General features: G+C 37.7%; 1 protein-coding gene across 3 annotated transcripts in view; it reads right to left on the bottom strand.

The window, feature by feature from the left end:
• Positions 1–3,479: 3,479 nt before the first annotated feature.
• Positions 3,480–19,301, bottom strand: part of RGS12 (regulator of G protein signaling 12) — a 180,449-nt gene continuing 164,627 nt past the window's right edge. For 2 of the 3 annotated variants that reach the window (XM_054030685.1, XM_054030687.1), the window contains 2 exons: positions 16,725–17,339; positions 3,480–9,335 (listed from right to left, as the gene is read on the bottom strand). In XM_054030685.1, coding sequence (XP_053886660.1) covers positions 8,977–9,335; positions 16,725–17,339 — 974 coding nt within the window. In that variant the 3' untranslated portion in view covers positions 3,480–8,976. Of the gene's footprint in view, positions 9,336–16,724; positions 17,340–19,301 lie in introns of those variants that run through there. The other variant, XM_054030686.1, reaches the window with a different exon arrangement.

The raw sequence follows: 19,301 nt of genomic DNA, 5'->3' as shown, positions 1-19,301 counted from the left end.
CAAACCCCTTGTGCACCTGTCTCCCTACTCATAAAAGCAGAAGGTAAAAAGCGTTGAGATGTGATTGGACCAACGGCATGCTCTGGGAAACATAGGATTCTATCATATATGAGTTATTATAACCACAGTATCTGAGAACCTTCCAGTAGTGCATTAAGCAATGCGAGTAACATCAGTCACGTGTTTGGTCTCTCATCCTCTTCCCAGGGGAGAAATGCATGCAGTGGAGTATTTTGTTTTGCAATTTTTAAAATTTATATTACACGTACACACACACACACACACACAGAGTTATATGTTTATATTAGAGAAGGTAAGTCAAAGAAATGCATGTTGCACTTGGAATGGAAGTTGATGAGGTTTGTGATGGTCCTCAGTTCCTGTGGGAGTTAATTACAGTCTCAGACCACCCCAAGAAACCTGTCTCTCCTGCACAGAGAAACTTCACTCTTATTGTGGAGAGCTGCATTGTGCCAGAGGAGTGGAGCTGTCCACCATGATCTTCATCCTGGATCTTCAGTCAATCTTTTAGATACCCTGGGCCCAGGCTATTGAGTGCCTTGAAGATAAGTGCCAAGACCTTGACCGTGATTTAATATTCTTTGGGAAGTAGGGAGTGCGAGACAGGTTTGATATGTTCCCAGTAGCCTGTGTTGCTGAGGAGATATGCTGCAGTGTTCTGTTCTAATACTAATTGGAGTTTCCTACATGCTGAAGGCTTCATGCCCAGGTATATCGCATTGCTGAAGTCCAGCAGAGAGATGATGAAGGTGTGAATAATTAAGGCCAGGCCATTATTTGTCAAGATGGGATGGAATTCTTAGCCAACCAGAGATTGTAGAAAGCATTACTCACAGATGTTGTTATGTGAGAGATTAAGGGTGAACCCTAGCAAACAATGAAGAGACTTCACTCAGGCACTATTCATGCTATAAGGAAGGTAATACTCCCGCTTATCACTTTTAACCTTGCTACACTTTTAACCTATGCGGTGCAGGTTCAAGCCCAAAATGAGGATAGCAGTTACATGCCATGTTTTAATCAGGGAGGGATGTGAGAGGGGAACGTGTTAGGAGGCCATAACAGTGTTAGGTGCACCAGTGTGAGGAGGACACAGGTGGTTTTCTGTCGCCTTTCCATTGCCCTGATCCTGGCATCTGACAAGGCTGAACAAGCCTACGGCACAAGTTAGACTAGTCTTGACAGGTATTGACTCCCAAGGAGCCATTCTGTTGGCTAGCCCACCTGAAATATATGCAAGAGGATCTAGATGAGAATTCTACTACACAAGGAGAATGTTCATCTGCTGCCTTAAAGTAGCTTTAAGTTCCCTTTACACTGATAGAATGGTACAAAGGGGATGCATTAAAGGACAAGTATCTGGCCTGCTATTGTTGGATTCCAGAAGGCAAAGCCCATTTTCAAGGAATTCCAATTTTGATCAAAAACACTTAACAATTTCCTTTTAAAGGAATATATATATGTTATCAAATGCTAAAATATCAGTTGATTTTATTTGCAAAGGTCAGGTATAGGAACACATCTTTATGAAATATAATAATATTTGAACAACTTTCAGTCTTTTTTCACTTTCTGATTATCACAAGTTTTGTTAAAAACAACCAATACTTATTTTTTTTAAAAAAATTGTGTAGTTAAAGGCACATTACATGATTATTTTCAGATTTCCCTTATTTCCCTTTGTCAAACTAAATTAAATCACAAATTGTCAACATAAATGAAATATCAGTTCCAACGGTACAAATTATTTACTTATTACACAATTAGTATTTAAAATTAATTTGACATATTTATGTGTCTATAAACAGTGATTTCTTGTGTTGTATAAAATTTCACAACAATTTTGTGTGGATGGAGAAATTAACCCAATAACTATTTTCAAATTACAAAGTCACAATATAGGTGTTTAAAATCAAAATCACCAATAAAACAAGAATACAAGTTAAATTCCAGAAGGCAACATTTTTACACAGTCCAACAGATTCAAGCTCAGGGTAAAAAATTAAAACACCTTTCTTTCCTTGTCTTCCAGTTTAAAGACTATGCAGGTTTGTACGTAATATTAGGCTTCCTGGGATTTTGAAGAGACTTAGAAATCATTCAGAATTTATGAACAGCTGATCCACCAACATTTCTCACAAGTGAATTATTATGTGAAACTATTACAAGTAGTCAGTCTAAACATAATGGTGGAGCTACACTAATGGCCTGATCCTTGAGAAAGTTGTTGCTGGAGTGAATTTTTCCCGTATTGATAGTCACTCGCACCACATAATTAGGCAAAAAATGTGCTCAATAGATAAATGATTGCTTGCTCCCTTTTCCCTTATTACTCTGATGAAGCATTTAATACAGAGGTGAAATATCATAGTAAGATAGAACAGTGATAAACTTGAACCTAATTAGAAGACATTCTTAGTGTTATTCATCTGCACTCTAGTAACAGCTGCTTTGAGAGCTATCTAGAGGGATGATCTAACTTCAATACCGGCTTTTGAAAGCTTTCCAAATCCTCCTCTAAAATGTATTAAACTGCAACATTTATATGAATAGCACAGAGAAAAAAAGAACCAATTACTTTCTCCTCGTTATTTTGCACTGTACTTGATCCAAGAACCTTTAAAGTCAATAGAAGTCTTTCTGTCGATTTCAATGGACTTTGGATCAGGCCTGATGGACCTAATCTGGGTGCTCAGCACTCTACATCCTGCAGGGTAGGCACCAGAGTATGGAAACTGCTGTAAGGACACAGGCAGATTGAGAAAGGTGGGGGTGCTACTTGTCGTTGCTGCAGTTCAGACCATCCACACACCAACACTGTTTTTCACAGAAGAGGTTTGGCACATCCACACAAAGTGTCTTACAGCCGTTGTTGTCCCAGTGCATTTTGGGACTTCAGAAGCACCTATCCCATAGTTCCCATAGCTTATAGCAGGAGATTAGAGTAATTTCTAAACATAAGGTACTGCGCTGTGCGGGGGGAGTTAGGTGGTCTGGATGAACTTGTGCAATGCTCTTAGTTTCCCATGTACACTGGGAAGAAATTGTTAAACTGTATTGTCTGAGCCAGACCTGAGTCCAAGACTTTGTCTCAAGCTTTGTAACCAATAAAATGAAGTGCCCAGATATTAAAAAGTGTTCAGCAATCAGCAGTCGTCCCCATGTAGAGCACTTTCCAATATTTGGCCGTCTCACTGATCTGCCTAAAGGGGAGCTCAGTAGTTTTGAAAATCTGGCCCAGGGTGGTTGTACGGTGTCACTGACACTATTCTATCCTATTGGTACATCCTGCGGTATCTCATGCTATTTGCACAGCAACCTGGTCTCTATGACAAGTTTCAGAGTAACAGCCGTGTTAGTCTGTATCCGCAAAAAGAAGAACAGGAGTACTTGTGGCACCTTAGAATTTGTTAGTCTCTAAGGTGCCACAAGTACTCCTGTTCTTCTTTTTTCTGGTCTCTATGGGATACATGCATCTGGTATCATCCTAATATATTATATCAAACGTTAGGAGAAACAACTCTAAATGACAGTAATCACTGTCAATGCTATTCAGAAGCTGTCCAATATGGCCAGCATAACTAATATTGGGTAGCATTGCTTTCTCTGGGTATTACCGGTGGCAATTTGGAGAATGTGCCTGTGTCCAATTATGAATCCCATTTGATATTATGAACACTGTACTTGTAACAGTCAGTGTGCATTAGAATCACCATTTTGTGGCAGAAAACAGACTATAGCTGAGAAACTGAAAGAGGGCCATAAACCTTGAACAGCCATACCCTAGTGGAACAATGGGGCCTATCAGCCAACCCATTGACTTTTAACAACCCTCTGCCAGCAAACCTACCCAGTGGGATCGGAGAATGGAAAATGCCAGTATAAGAAGAGAAGCAGAGATAGGTCTCAGAACTTGGTTTTTAAAATGACATGCTCTCTGGCAAGGGGTGAAACCACTCTCAGAACCAAAAGACTCATCAAGGAGGAATGGGGCAAAAGGGATCTTACTCCCCGAAAGACACCAAATAGAATCCAAAAGACTCAGAAATGGCGCGGTCTCAGAGAGGGAAATGTGTTCTGGTGTTTGTTGTTTTGTATAGATCAGTAACTCTCTGGTGCTGTTTGAGAGACAAGTGTACAAGAAGTTCTTTTGCAAAGCTTATGTGTTCCTTACTTTAACCGTCACATGGTCCTCAAAGAGTTAAACTATACTCTGGAGTGCTGATGGTGGTGGACTCTAGGAGAGCATGCATAAGCTAGTGGTACACTTTTGGGGGGTTCAGACCAGGGCAAAAGGTGGTTGGACCACAGTGTCCCACATTCAAAGAAGGGAGTCTGCACTCTTGAAGTGTTCCTGAGAGGCCACAGCTAAAACCAGCTAAGACACAGTGCCTGGAAGTTGCTCAGATCCAGATGCTTGGAAAGCAGAGGGGATCCAAAGTTTGGGCCAATGTGGCAGAGTGGCAATCATCCAAAGGGGGGACTGAATCAGGTCTGTAACATCATAATCAAATTATTTTTTGTCATTTAAATGATGGAGAGTCATTAAAAAACCCCTACACAAACAACTTAATTTTAACTAAGTGAAAATATAGATAGATACAGATTTCACTTAATCATCATTTTTAAGGCTTCTTGGCTGAATACTGATCTTACATACATCATCATCATGTCAGTGGAACTACTCCAAATGTACACCAATGTAACAGACACCAGATTCTGCACTCATTTACACTGGTTAGGAAAGACAGGAATAACTCCACTGAAATCAGTGGAGCTGCACCAGTGTAAAACTGGCATAAGTGAAGAGTATAAGGTCCATAATCTGGACTGTCTTCAAAAATTGATTGGCAAGATAGAGGACTAAGCCATCAAAAAGTATATCAATTAAGCTGCTTTTAAAAAAAAATTGCTTCTAGCTCTCAATTTTAGTGGAAATCACAATATAACAATGCATCTTAAAACCATATTATGTTGATAATATCACTCAATAGTTAAATATGTAGGACACTGCTCAGAGCACAATCAATCACTCTTGAAAATGCCATTCTGGGATTGGCTGTATCCATTTTGTTTTATGAACTCCATTAGCCCTGGCAACTGATTCCAGCAGTAATACTGTGTTGGTCTAGTTTCTACATTCTCCCAGATCTTGCAAAGTAAAGCTAATATTATTAATTATTTCTAAGATTAAGCAACATATTGCCTTGAGCCCTAAGGTATGGGGTCATATTTTTAAACAGCTGGAGTTTACATGTGGCTCATATTCAGGGGCAGTTTTGAATATGATATTGCTGAAATAGAAAAGAATTATTTTCCTGTATTCCAAGTTCCTTGGTTCACAGTCCTGTGCTTTCTAGGCATGCTGCCAAGTCCTGTCATGTCTTCCCCTCCCCCTCCCTGTTTAAGAAAACCCATTTTAAGGCAGCTTTCTTTTACATCATTCATTTCTCTGAACTTGGGTTAAATATCCAAATCTGTCAAATCCAGTTTGCTGCACTCAGAATCTAATACAACAGATCTTTCTTACACCTCAGCAGCCACACAGAGGTTTTAATGGCAAACTATTTAATTTCTAAAATTATTATTATGTTTGAAAAGAGGTGAAAGGTTTATGATGAACAAAGACAGCTTTGCCACTGGGGTGAAACAAATGCACCTTCATCCTAATATTATAACTCCATTCCCACTTCTAATTTAACCAAATAGCTCTTTCAAATCAAGTATCCACACTGGATAATTGCTCCAATGCCCTGGCACAGAGCATATGTGAACATTCCAGTAGGGGACTCCACAGCAAAGTAGTAGGACTTCTGTGAATACAGTAGAACCTCAGAGTTATGAACACCTTGGGAATGGAGGTTGTTTATAACTCTGAAATGTTTGTAACTCTGAACAAAACGTTATGGTTGGTCTTTCAAAGGTGTACAACTGAACATTAATACAGCTTTGAAACTTTACTATGCAGAAGAAAAATGCTGCTTTTTTAAATCTTAATTTAAATCTTAATTTAAACGAAACAAGCACTGAAACGGTTTCCTTACCTTGTCAAACCTTTTTTAAAAACTTTCCCTGTATTTTTTCGTAGTTTATGTTTAACACAGTACTGTAGTGTACAGTATTTACTTTTTTTTTTTTTCTCTGCTGTCTGATTACATACTTCTGGTTCCAAATGAGGTGTGTGGTTGACCAGTCAGTTCATAAGTCTGCGTTTCTACTGAAGTCTAGTAATGACAGCAGAGGCCTGGGCGGCACGTTCAAAAATGTCATTAAGATCTTGGTCACAGAACTCCCTTTGGTTTCAATGGGAATTCTGCATACAGAAGATCACTTACAGGATCAGGTCTTTGATGAGCAGACATGGAGCTAAGGCAAGTTACAGTGTCCCACCTAAAATTTTGATCAGGAATCACCATAGACACCAACTACTGCATTTCAGTTTTAAATATTCCCTACAGCACTGGGGCAGGCATTGATTTTCAAAGACACACTGAAAGGTGCAACATGTTCAGGTGCAGATGGCAAGGAAACCATTTGTTGGGGATTACTGACGTGTGAAGATACTTTGCTTTGATCAGAGCAAAGCTCTCAGCTGAAAACATAGACATTTATAAGGATGAAAACCTGTCCTACCAGCTGTGAATTTATATCATAATGCTGTCAATACAATGACACAAGACAGATGCAATATGGGGAATGGATCTTAAAGAATACAGAGCTGTTTTAAAATCTCTCAAGATAATTATACTAACCCTATAGATGCAGTATAAGAAGATATAGAATAATATATCCTATGGACTACAATCTACAGCCAATATGAAAACATTGAAAACTTATGTCCTTCATTTAGCCACAGAACAAGTAGCAGCTGAATACCAGCAGGGAAAGCTCCCCCAGACTGCATCACCAATGTCCTTTAACCACAGTAACTACCTACTCTATAGTGTTGACAAGTAACCACCAGATGCTAGTTTATAACAGCTTGTAGGCTCATTGCATTATTGCCTTAACTTATACCTATGCCTCATCTAGCAAATATCTATACCTATAGGCTACAATAGGGATAAGAAGTTCCTTCAGGCTCAGTGCCTATTCAGGCCCTGCCAGGATGACTGCACTTACTGCCAAATATGGTGGGTTTCTGTGATGTAGCCATCTAGCCACAGGGAACTGGACTCCCATAACCAACTCACTTCATTTACAGTCCAATTATAGCTTTCCACTACCACTGGCACAGGTCAGATTTGAATCACTAATCTAGAGTTGAAAGTCTCTATATCTCCTTATGAATACCCTGGGCTGTTCAATTCCCCTACTGTAGACAATACTGCAGTATCAGCACAACTTTAGTGTGATTCTCAGTCCAATTTTAATTTTGGAAATTTGTTAAGGAACAGCTGTTATTCATGACAGGTATATATTACTCATCCACCAACAACTGTATTAAAAAAAAGTAAACAATCTAAAGCATACAATTGACTGAGCTGGGTTTAATGTTAGCAAATGTGTTTCCTAAACCTAGGGCAAAAGTCTCTACTGGTGTAAATAGGTGAAACTCCATTGAAGTTAATAGAGCTGTGCCCATAATTCTTTGCATTGGGAAGGTCTTGTATTACTGTTGCATAATCTTAAGAATCTGCTAAGCATTTTGACATTGCAAATACATCTGAGCTTTAAAAACTGATTAATTTGCTACAGCATGTCCCTGTTATGAAAAAGTTCACAATTCATGATAAGCTCCACAAAGGAGGAGCAATGAAAAAGAGATTACTTAGCAATAACTGTAGTTCTCCAGATTTATTGTCTCTTCAGATCCACACTCTAAGAGCCATGCAATATGTCTCATGAGTCCCAGAATCAATTCAAAGCAGTGAACCGATATGCATCTTAATGTATACATTCAAGACTGTTTCAAATAGAGATTGATAGAGGCCCATGCTTCACATTTCTTCAATACCTCTTTCAGCTGCCCAGAGTCATTACTAACTCAAAAGAATGGGAAAGAAAGAAGAACAAGTGTAGATCTGCAGAGACAATAAATTCAGAGAACAGGCAAGAATCCTTTCTTCCTCCTTCCTAATTACTCACTAGTTTGGTATTTTTAGCTAATCTTCTAAGCTAACCTAGAAGGAGGAAGAGGAATATTTAATTATAGATTAAAATAAACTCTCAGACATAGAGAGAACATTGCCATGTAAAGATTTGGATGACCTCCATGCAGCTGCTTTATAAATCACTGCTATGGATATGTTACCAAGGCAAGCTACAGAAGCTGCTATTGCTCTGTCTGAATAAGCTTTATGGCTTTCTTGAATCTGGATTCCTGCCCGTGTAAAAAGCATGCCAGAATGCATATATCCACTCAGGTAATCTTTATAACAAGATTGAACTCCCCCTGGATTTCTCAGATGCTATCAATAGATAGGAAGATTTGCCAGACAAAGAGTCTCAATGCTGTCCAAATAATAATGAATAGTACACTTCACATCCAATATACAAGCCTAGCAGCACCAAGGAATACTGTGGACTAGGAAAAAACATTAGAAGATTAAGATGAAAAACCAAAACCACATTCTGTAAAAACCTGGGTGGGACTTAAAATGACTTTGTCTTTCTCAAAGACATTAAAGGATGGCTATATGCCATGAGAATTTTAATCTCACCAATTTGGTCAAAGTACCAACAGGAACCATGATATGGAAAACAACATTAGAAAGTCCATTAGGTGACAGAACAAAATTAAATATTTCAACTCTTTTGTTTAAATACTACTTTTCATTATACAGGTTCCAATTCATACAAGGTCTGACCTTGGGACTGACTATTTTAAACGCCCATTGAAGCCAATAGGAATTGAAAGCACTGAGTGACTTGCAGGAACATGCCCATAATGCATAGCTCTAGTGCTAACGATGCCAGGAAAAAATGTTGAAGCTGTTAATTAAAAATAGAGATTTAAACAAAAGTGGCTTTGTATTGATTCTCAGCACCCTTGTTTTTCTCACTCTTGACAGTAATCAGAGAGGGGAGGTCTGATGTCCTATAAACTCCTGTCCGCATCCTCCCCTGGCAAGATCTCAGTTCAGAGATACAGCCTTCGAAGCTGAGGTTCCCTTCTGAATCATCACAGGATCGTGTGCCACTGTCTTCCAGTTTAACTCCATCCACATCAATTATTCTGTTTACAGAAGTGGGAAGATTATCCCTACCACCAGGAGGATTAAGGCTTCTGTTGGTCTTTGTTTTGTGAGAGCTTTGCTCACAGAAGTTTCCTGCAGCCCCTGGTGAATCTTTTTTCTTTCTGTGGTTCATACCTAACAAAGAATAATAATAATAACATTATGTATCTTCTGATTTATTGTAAACAGTTACAGTCTTTAAATTACATTGGGCAAACTCTCCTCTCAGGTCCTCATGGCAAGTAGTCCACCAGGGTATTCTGCTATTCCACTGGGAGATTTATGTATGTACCATTAAGGACGGGGGGAAAATGCCAGTTTGGTACCTCCTTAGGTGAATTTTGCCATAATTTAGTCTGTATCTTTCTTAGTTTAGAAATTGTAATTAGCATTATCCAGTGTATACAAAAATGATTGTCCAGGATGAATCTCTACTGACTTCCACAAAATTTTCACACCAGCAGAGGCAAACCCAAAGAGGAAGGATGCAACATTTCCAGCATCAGCCAGAGGAGGAAAAAATAATGGAACAAAATGGGAGGAGGACATTTCCTCATTTATCACCTTATTGAGACATTTTTATTCAGCTAGAGATTCATCTGTTCCCAGAAGTTGCAATTCACTCTATTAAGCTGAAAGCTGCCAATTATGGACTGTTAGATTTCACTGTAAGACCCAATGTAGCATATAGTAGGATGAGAAATAACCTAGCTTGTTATGGGGGCGGGGAGGGAAACACACCTTAATTGTTTGAATAATGCCTGACAATTCTTGCCACTGGACTCTTCATTGTTTTTGACAATTCTTGATTATGTCTGATTTCTTAAAATAAAAGTTTAACATGCTACTGAGAACAGTATCCACAATTGAAAGGAATGGTTACAGCTTGGGTCCATTCTTTGGCATTAATCATGCAATCTTATCAGGTCCCTTCCAGTCCTATGATTCTATGATTATACCCCTGGTGCTCCCATATCCCAAGTCTTCCCCATCCATGCTGTTAGGTCTCTCACATATTTTGTACAGTGCCCAAAATCAGTGCTTTGGGCTGAGCACTCAGGCTGAGATTTTCAAAGGTATTCATACACTTGGAAAGTGTGTCATGTTAGCAAATCTGTTTTAATTATATCATAAACATGATTTTGCCCAAAATGAGAACTTTAACTACCCAGATATCTGTTGGAAAAATAATATGGAAAACACAAAATCGTCAATATGTTCTTGGAATGTGTTGGGAACAATATTTCATTTCAGAAGGTGGAGGAAGGTGAAAGGCAACTTGGGTGAAAGTGTCTATGAAATGACAGATTTCATTATTCTAAGGAAAGAAAGGAGTGACAGAATCAATGTAAGGGGAATGGACTTCAAAAAAGCAAACTTTAACAAACCTGGAGAACTGGAATGCAAGGTCCCATAGGAAAAACATCTAAGGGAAAAAGTTGTTCAGGAGAGCTGGCAGTTTCTCAGAGAGACAAGATTAAAGGCAAAACAATTAACTATCCTGATGTGAAGGAAAGACAGGAAAGAAACATAAGAAAGACACCGATATGGCTGCATCAAGAGCTCTTTAATGACCTGAAAATCAAAAATGAATCCGACAAAATGTGGAAACATGGACAAATTGCTAAGGATGGGTACAAAAGAATAGCACAAGCATGCAGAGACACCATCAGAAAGAATAAGAAACAAAATGAGTTACACCTAGCAAGGGATAGAAGAAGGCAAAAAGAAGAGGGTCTACAAATACACTAGGAGCAAGAGAAAGACAAAGAAAAGTGCACGTCTACTATTTAGCAGGGAAGGAGACCTATGAATGACATCAAGAAGACTGAGGAGTTTAATACCTATTTTGTTTCAGTCTTCACTAGAAAGGTTAATTGTGTCTATGTGCATAACACAATTAATATTAACACCAAGAGGGAAGAAATACATACCAGAACAGGAAAGGAACAGGTTAAAGACTATTTAGATAAGTTAGATGTATTCAAATCAGCAGGGCCTGACAAAATTCAGGAAAGGGTACTTAAGGAGCTAGCTGAAGCAATCTCCAAGCCATTAGCAATTATCTTTCAGAACTCACAAAGGATGGGTGAGGTCTCAGAGGGCTGGAGAAGTGTAAACACAGTACATATTTTTAAAAAGGGGAACAAAAAGGAATCATAGATCAGTCTGAATAACTTTGATACCTGTAAAGATACGGGAACAAATTATTTAACAATCAATTTGTAACCCCATAGAGGATGATAAGTAATAGCCAACATGGATTTGTCAAGTGCAAATCATGCCAAACCAATCTAATTTCCTTCTTTGACAGGGATAATGGCCTAGTGAATAGTGTGGGAAGCACACTGTGGTATATCTTGATTTTAGTAAAACTTTTGACACAGTAGGAAAGTAGGAAAATGTGGTTTAGAAGGAATAACTATAAGGTAGATGCACAACTGGCTGAAAACCACACTCAAAGATTAGTTGCTTTCAAACTGGGAGGATGTATCTAGTGGGGTCCTGCCGGAGTCTGTGCTGGTTCCAGTGCTAGTCAATATTTTCATTAATAACTTGGATAGTGGAGTGGAGAGTAGCCTTGTAACATTTTCAGATGACACCAAGCTGGGAGGGATTGTAAACACTTTGGAGGATAGGATTAGAATTCAAAATGACCTCGATAAACTGGAGAATTGGTCTGAAATCAACAAGAAGAAATTCAATAAAGATAAATGCGAAGTACTACACTTAGGGAAAAAAATTAAATGCACAACTACAAAATGGGAAATTACTGGCTAGGTCAGAGGTCCCCAAACTGTGGGGCGTGCATCCTTTGGGGGGCATGGAGGAATATTCGGGGGGGACACGTGGCTGGGGCTCAAGACCTTTAATCATTCTTGTTAGATATTAGGAAAACCTTTCTAACTATCAGGACAGTTAAGCACTGGAATAGCTTACCGAGAGAAGTTGTAGAATCCCTGTCATTGGAGATTTTTAAGAACAGGTTAGACAAACACCTGTCAGGGGTGCTCTTTGCATACTTGGTCCTGACTCTTTGCAGCGAGATAAACTACATGATCTCTCAAGGTTTATTGCAGCCCTACGTTAGTATGATTCTAGAAGAGCAATTGTGTTTAAGAATAAGATATCTGGGTGACGAAGGGCAGGGCCACAACACATCATGTCCCCTGTGGGACAGTAAAGAAGCTGTGGTGGAGTAAAGGCTCTGGGGGTGCTGGTGTCTGGGCTCTGTAGGGGGGGGCCTGGTGTACGGGGGCTGCCCCGCACCTGTTTTCTGTGGGGAGGTGGGTGCTCATGTCTGGGGAGTTCCCCATGGTGGAGTTCTGGCGGGAGGGGTGTGTGGGTGTCTGGGCGAAAAGGGGTGTAAGTGTCTGGGCCAGGGGGTACCCTGCAGCTGCGCTCTGGAGGGATGGGAGTTCAGGTGTCTGGGTTCTGGGGGCCCAACACAGCTCCCTCCAGCTGGAACTGGGTTGCTGTAGGGATTCTTTAATTCTCTACTCCTGGGGGGATCTTTTTTTGCTGTTGTCTGTATTGTTGACATACTTGTTGACAGGTATTTTGAAATAAATTATCAAAATAGTTTAAACTGGAGTGATTATATTGTGTTATTTTAACAAAGAAAATATGCAGAATTTTGGAGAATTTTAAAATATTGTGTGCAGAATTTTTAATTTTGGGGCACAGAATTCACCCAGGAGTAAATATTTGACCAAGTGCACACATACACAAGGTAACTGAACATAATTTGGACATTTTAGAAAAGGATCTACCTGCCAAACACATGGTATAATGCTCAGGGTATAATACTTTGAGGAAGCATAACCCTAATTAAAATATTTTAGGGTTTGTTGGCATAGTCACGACCTCCTGCAATGCTATATGATAAAACAGAGCAAAATTTAAAGTACCTTGCTGACTCTCAAACCAGCCAGGACTGGGAACTAGGGCATTCCATCTCTGAGGTTAGGGAGGGAGGATCCTCAGCTGGTGTAAATAGGAGAAGTGCCATTTACTTCAATCTGCTGTGCTGATTTACACCAGCCGATGATCTGCTCCAAAATATTTTACATTGTTTAACTACAAGTTTTGTGAGCAGAAGGAGCACATAAATTGTGTGGCACAATTCCTATAACTACCGTAATTACTTAGTGGCTTTGACTGGCACCAGAATCCAATTCTTTTTGGTCAGAAAAACGGTAGCTTCAAGGTGTGGCCTTTAATACTGGTGATTTTATAGATGGTCTCCTAGTCTCTGAGTCTGTACTGAACCAATATGCTGCTGGAGGGACCATATTTCAGATGTGACTTAAATCAGAGGATCTTCCACTGTGATCATTAAACATACCACAGCACTCTTCTTAGTGGGGTTTACCTTGATGCCCTAGCTATTTGCATTCTGTATGCCTCAAATTACTTCTATAGTTTCATCTGGAAACAGTCCTACGATGTTGGGGAATAGGATTGTAAGCTGTTAAACATCCCAGAGATGCCTGCCTTTCAGTGGGGATGAAATGATCCCCATACTGGTCTATAGTGTGCACATTATTTTATTAAGTGCTTTGGGACCTTTGAGATGAAAAGTACTTTTTAAATTTAAGATTATTTTTATAGGGCTTCCATTTAATTGTGTAAAGCTATCATATTTAATTATGGCAAAAGCTCTCAATGGTGCCTGACACACAAAGGTAAAGTACATGATCACTTGTCCTCAGAATAAAAATGAAAATATTTACATTCTGGTGTAATCCACAGGGAGATTATTAGTTATCTGTTGTTAAAAAGTCTGTCTCTGCCTTCCAACAGGGAATTGCAACAACGGGTTAAAAAGGGCTTTGTTTTCTTTCATAGAGACCAACAACTGTAAGTGAATATGCTGACAAATTGGGAAAAATGGAGGCCTCAGTCCGCAAAAAGGTTAAAAAATAAGTGCTCCAACAGGCTTTGCAATCCTGCTGTGGAGAGCCCATCTCTAGAAGTGAAAAGGTTAGTTCAGTCTCAATAGCTGAGATTGCCAAATGAAGGGGTCATTATGTTGGTGGCTCTACTTAGAACTGAACTGAGAACACCAATTCACTTCAGAGACCAATGAAACATTGGTGAGTCTTACAGAGTAAGAAAAAGAAATGGTTGAGTACAAGGATTAGCCCGTGAACCCAAAGACAGAAAAGAATCTCTTTTCAGAGAATTCAGTGTTGTTACTATTATTCCAAGTCATCGTTGTTCTTACTCAAAGAATCAAAACACACTTTGTATGTGACAAAAGGAAACAAGGAAATTGAGAAGTAAAGATTTCTAAGATTTAAATACTTTGTTTTGCAAATTATAACATGGTTTACATTAATTGCAATAGACATATTACTCACACCGTATAAGTACTACAGGCCAATCTGCTCTCTTATCTGTCTGTAGATGTGTGCCTGCAGCTGCCATTGATTTCAATGGGAGCTGCCAGAATCTAAATGCAACATCTGGCCCTATTTAAAGGGCCTGTATTTAGGATATTAAATTTTCTCCTCATAATTTCTCTATTGTCAAGTTTGTCTCATTGTAATTTTGTTAATATGTATGTTACAAGATCTGAACCGATACCACTATGTTAAATAGATGAACCCATATTAGGACATTTAAAATATATTAATGTTAATGTAATATTTACATTTTAATTGCATTCGATTTGTTAAATTAGGCCTTTACGTTTCTACAAAGACAGAATATTTTTAAAATAATGAAGAAAATCAAAGCTTAAAACCAGTCTTGTATAAGTAGGTATAGAATTTATTACTCCTGAAAGAACAAAGATACAAAATACATGTGAAAACTACATAAAGATCTCTACAAAGTGAAAGTAGAAAGTAAGAAAAGTGAAAGTACAGCAGTTACACAGAAATGTATGGCATGCATTAAAATACTGTAAATTCATAATGTTTTTAAGTGCAAATGTTCTTATATCAGCTCCCATTGAAAAGGATGCAAATTGAATTCCATCTTGTACACTCATCAAAAGGACACTGACACGGATATATAAATATGTACATAAACATGTCCTAAATACACTTTGTGTGTTCTCTTATGGAGGCATCTGGATTACAAGTCTGTTTAAAATCTAATTTAAAGAATTAAAGTGGTAGCATTTATAGAACATTTTGCAAATACTATTAAGATAGAGCTTGTTTTGTTAAGAGCAGCAGGATGCAATAGTTCACATTGCCATTTGTAAGCATGTAACAATCAAATAAATATTTACAATTCATTGGCAGTACAGATAAGAAATAGGATTAAATACTCTCTGTAAAAAGATAAATAATTCAAATGTATATTTTTACATCACAAAGAAATGTGAAACAAATCATGGCACTGAAACATCAAAAATAACTTTAGCACAGACACCTTTTCTTATATTTTTCATTAAAGAGTACAGTACAATGACTGTAAAATGTAAATGCCACAACACTCATAATCTACCACTTCTTGTTTCTGGTAATAGCAATTATTATGAGTTCATGTTTATGAGGAATAATAATGATCCGTGATATTGCTGAAACTTACATTCTAATGGCCTCCATTTTCTTAAAAATGGTCTGCTAGAAAAAGCTGTTTCAAATATGAAAGCTTTGGGAATTATGTTTTAGATGCAATCTACTACTTTGGGTACCAAAGGAGAAAAAGAAATGGTGTATGGGTTATATTTTTAGATAAAAATATAATTTATTAAAGATTAAAAATATTCAAGATTTATCCTGTTTCTTTTTACTGTAAACAGTGCTGCAGTTTTTAATATATATTTAGAGTTCTTCCTACAGCACCAGAACTTCCAAATGTAAAAGTGGTGTGTGTGTGGGGGGGGGGAAATCATTAAACTTGTGATACTAAAAACCCTAATGATTTAGTCTCATTGTTACTAATGGTTCAGAAAATGTGGACTGAGTCACTGGTAAGCAGGTCAGATACTGATATTTAACTATTGTGTGATGTATGAGAGTAAACAGTAAATTACTGAATTATAGCATCAGAAGGGTAGCTGTGTTAGTCTGTATCCACAAAAACAACATGGAGTCTGGTGGCACCTTAAAGACTAACAGATTTATTTGGGCATAAGCTTTCATGGGTAAAAAAAACACTGAAGATGGATAAAAAAACACCACCATGTATCTGAAGAAGTGTTTTTTTACCCATGAAAGCTTATGCCCAAATAAATCTGTTAGTCTTTAAGGTACTGTCGGACTCCTTGTTGTTTTAATTATAGCAAATATTGTGTTTGTTTTTTAATGTGTGCATTAAAGTCTCACACTAAATGGTCATTTGAAGGCTTGTATTTTGTTTAGCACAAACGTACTCAGTCCAAACAAAAATATGTTTTGGAGGCAACCAGAAATATAACTTAACAGTGAATAAAGCAATAAAACTTATTTAAAATTAAAATGTAAGGTGCAGAGATAGTTTTGTTTGTTTGTTTTAGTGATAAACAATATAAAGGAAAGATAATTTTACATAAAAGGAAAGGCTATTAAAAACTAGAAATACCTGAATTGGATCTCTGATATCCAGAATTTTCCTGATTACCTGCCAGTGGAGTTGGCGGTGGATAGTTGGCTTCTGTGAGTTTACTGATGTCTGATAGTGGTGTTGGTGGTGGTGGCAGTAAGGTGCTGTTAGGGCTACTAATATCTCCTTCAGCCACAAGAGTCAAGTCTGCTACATTTTCATCATCTATAGTCTGTATGCCTTCAGCCTGTAATTCTCCTGATTGTCTTTTCCATATTGTCATATTGTTGTCCTGTACATGTGGAATTGGAGACAATGGAGCACTAAAAGGAACATTGTAAGTCTTCTGACTGTTGAGCGTTATCAAAGCAGACTTATGTTTATTTTCTGAATGACCTGTTTTCTTAATTGAATTTTCATTACAGTTTTGGGTAATCTCCAGTTTCCCACTTGGCTGTGTACTTTTATCCTTGCCATCATTTTTTGCAATTCTCTTGCTAAGGCCTTTAGAGCTCACTGGTGTAGATGAGGGTGGTTCTGGACTACTGGAAGGTAAACGAAGAAAATCGGGTAGAACAAGGTCTTCTTTCCTTAGCAGCCCACGTTGGTCATCTGCTCTGTTACTTTGAGCTTTGGATATGAGTTCAAAAAACTCTATTTAGAAGAAAACCAAAAATTGACAAACTTTTGTCAGAAAATGAAATCCATCAAAATGTCAACCATTAGCATATTTATTCTCAATAAAGACCTTCAGTTATTTTCAATGCTGCCTTGAAATTAGATCTTATGTTAATTAGGAACTTTTTCAATTGCAGCAATGTTCACTAGCAGCATTATAATTAAGATAATCAAGATTGTTATTGTAAGCAGTTTTGCAATTTAGAACAGCTGCATTTCACTCCAGGCTAAAATTTCTGCATACCAAGTCTGCATCCTAAACATATTTTCTATTTTATGCATTAAAATGAACCTTTACGTGTTTTTAATTCCTATTACATAACAAAGCTCTGGTCCTACTGAAATTTAACAGATTGTAGGATTAGGATGCACATTTGTATACTCTAGATGCTTCTTTGCACACCTCAATTTAAAAGTAGTCAGCTCTCTGAAAGCTTATTGGTCCAGAATGTAAACAATCCTTTTACAAGACTTTTTTTTAGTTTAATAATAATATGTCAATCTGGAACTTTTAGCCAAAACTTTGAATCTCTTTGCTGGAGATAGATTTAAGACAACATCTTAGTTTTATCATAATGTTGTTTTGTGATTTAGGACAATTCATTATTTTATTCTGGAAAGCCTCAAAACTTAACAACCAGAAATTTTAGACCTTGAGCCAAGAAGGATACTGCTCCCAAAAAAGAAATAACCCAATGATAACTTAACTCTTTGGTACCAATCATCCAAATTTCAAAATTGCTAACATGGGACTTACTTATGTCCCCTTACTCAAGAAGAAGGGCAGGATTACACCCTGGATCAAGCTCCAGGAGCTACTGCTACCTTTACATTTCTGGAGATTAAAATTCAAATTCATTTTAGGACCCAAGTGAAATCAGTTTTGTGGTTTCAACCCAGTTTACACTGATTGTCTAAATCAAAAAATCAAAAAATTTCATTGCAAAACCAAAACATTTAGTTTTAGCAACAATGTTTTTTTGACATAATATAAAGTCACATGTTACACTCCTAGAACTTACTTTACTTACAACTTTCTAACACTACTTTTGGGTGGTTTGGCAGAATCAGTAGGAGTGTTGTGTGAAAATAATTTTCAATAGATTTGCAAAATGTTAGAAAATATATGGAGTTTGAATCTGGGGCATTTTGTAGCCCCAAAATATAACTTTTGCCAAAGTTTTGCAAAATGGAGTATGCACATCAAAACATAAAACATTTTTGAAATGTGTGTGTTTTAGGCAAAAGCTGCTTCTTCCTGAAATTTCAAATTTCAAAAAGATTTTTCATTAAAAAATACTCTACAACATTCAATAGGTCTTTCCCAAACTTGGATCAATTTCACAAAATCAAAACAAAATATGAAAGCCTCAAATTCTGAGGTCTTCAAATTATGTTAATATTTCACTTGGCCTCAATCAGAAAATGAATTTATAAGACTGGGTAAAACAAGCTACTCAAGTAGCAAACAGAAATAAATCATTCAAAACTACATTAACATGTTTTGCAGCAACATTCAGAAACTAACAAACAGCCATTCACAACAAGGGTTTCAGCTACGGTACTTCCTTGTGTCCAAACCTACAGACAATTATTCACTTATATAAAGTCATTCACGTGCAGCTCTTTGCAGGATCAGGCTCTTTGTTTGAACATCAGGTTAGGGTGACCAGATGCCCCGTTTTTAAAAGGGACAGTCCCGTTTTTGGGGACTTTTTCTTATATAGGCGCCTATTACCTCGCTCCCCTGTCCCATTTTTTCACAGTTACTATCTGGTCACCCTACATCAGGTGGTAATAATGATGCATTTTAAATTTTTGCCCTAGCTAGCATATGTGTTCTGATTTTCACATTTTATTTTGGAGCTAGAGGGATAGGCAACTGTTTCAAATAATCCTTAAGGTTGGGGATGGGGGAGTAATATCTAAAGATATCAA

This window comes from Malaclemys terrapin, chromosome 5 (genome assembly GCF_027887155.1).
Source record: "Malaclemys terrapin pileata isolate rMalTer1 chromosome 5, rMalTer1.hap1, whole genome shotgun sequence".
NCBI lineage: Eukaryota > Metazoa > Chordata > Testudines > Emydidae > Malaclemys > Malaclemys terrapin.
This window is presented reverse-complemented; position numbering and strand designations above follow the sequence as displayed.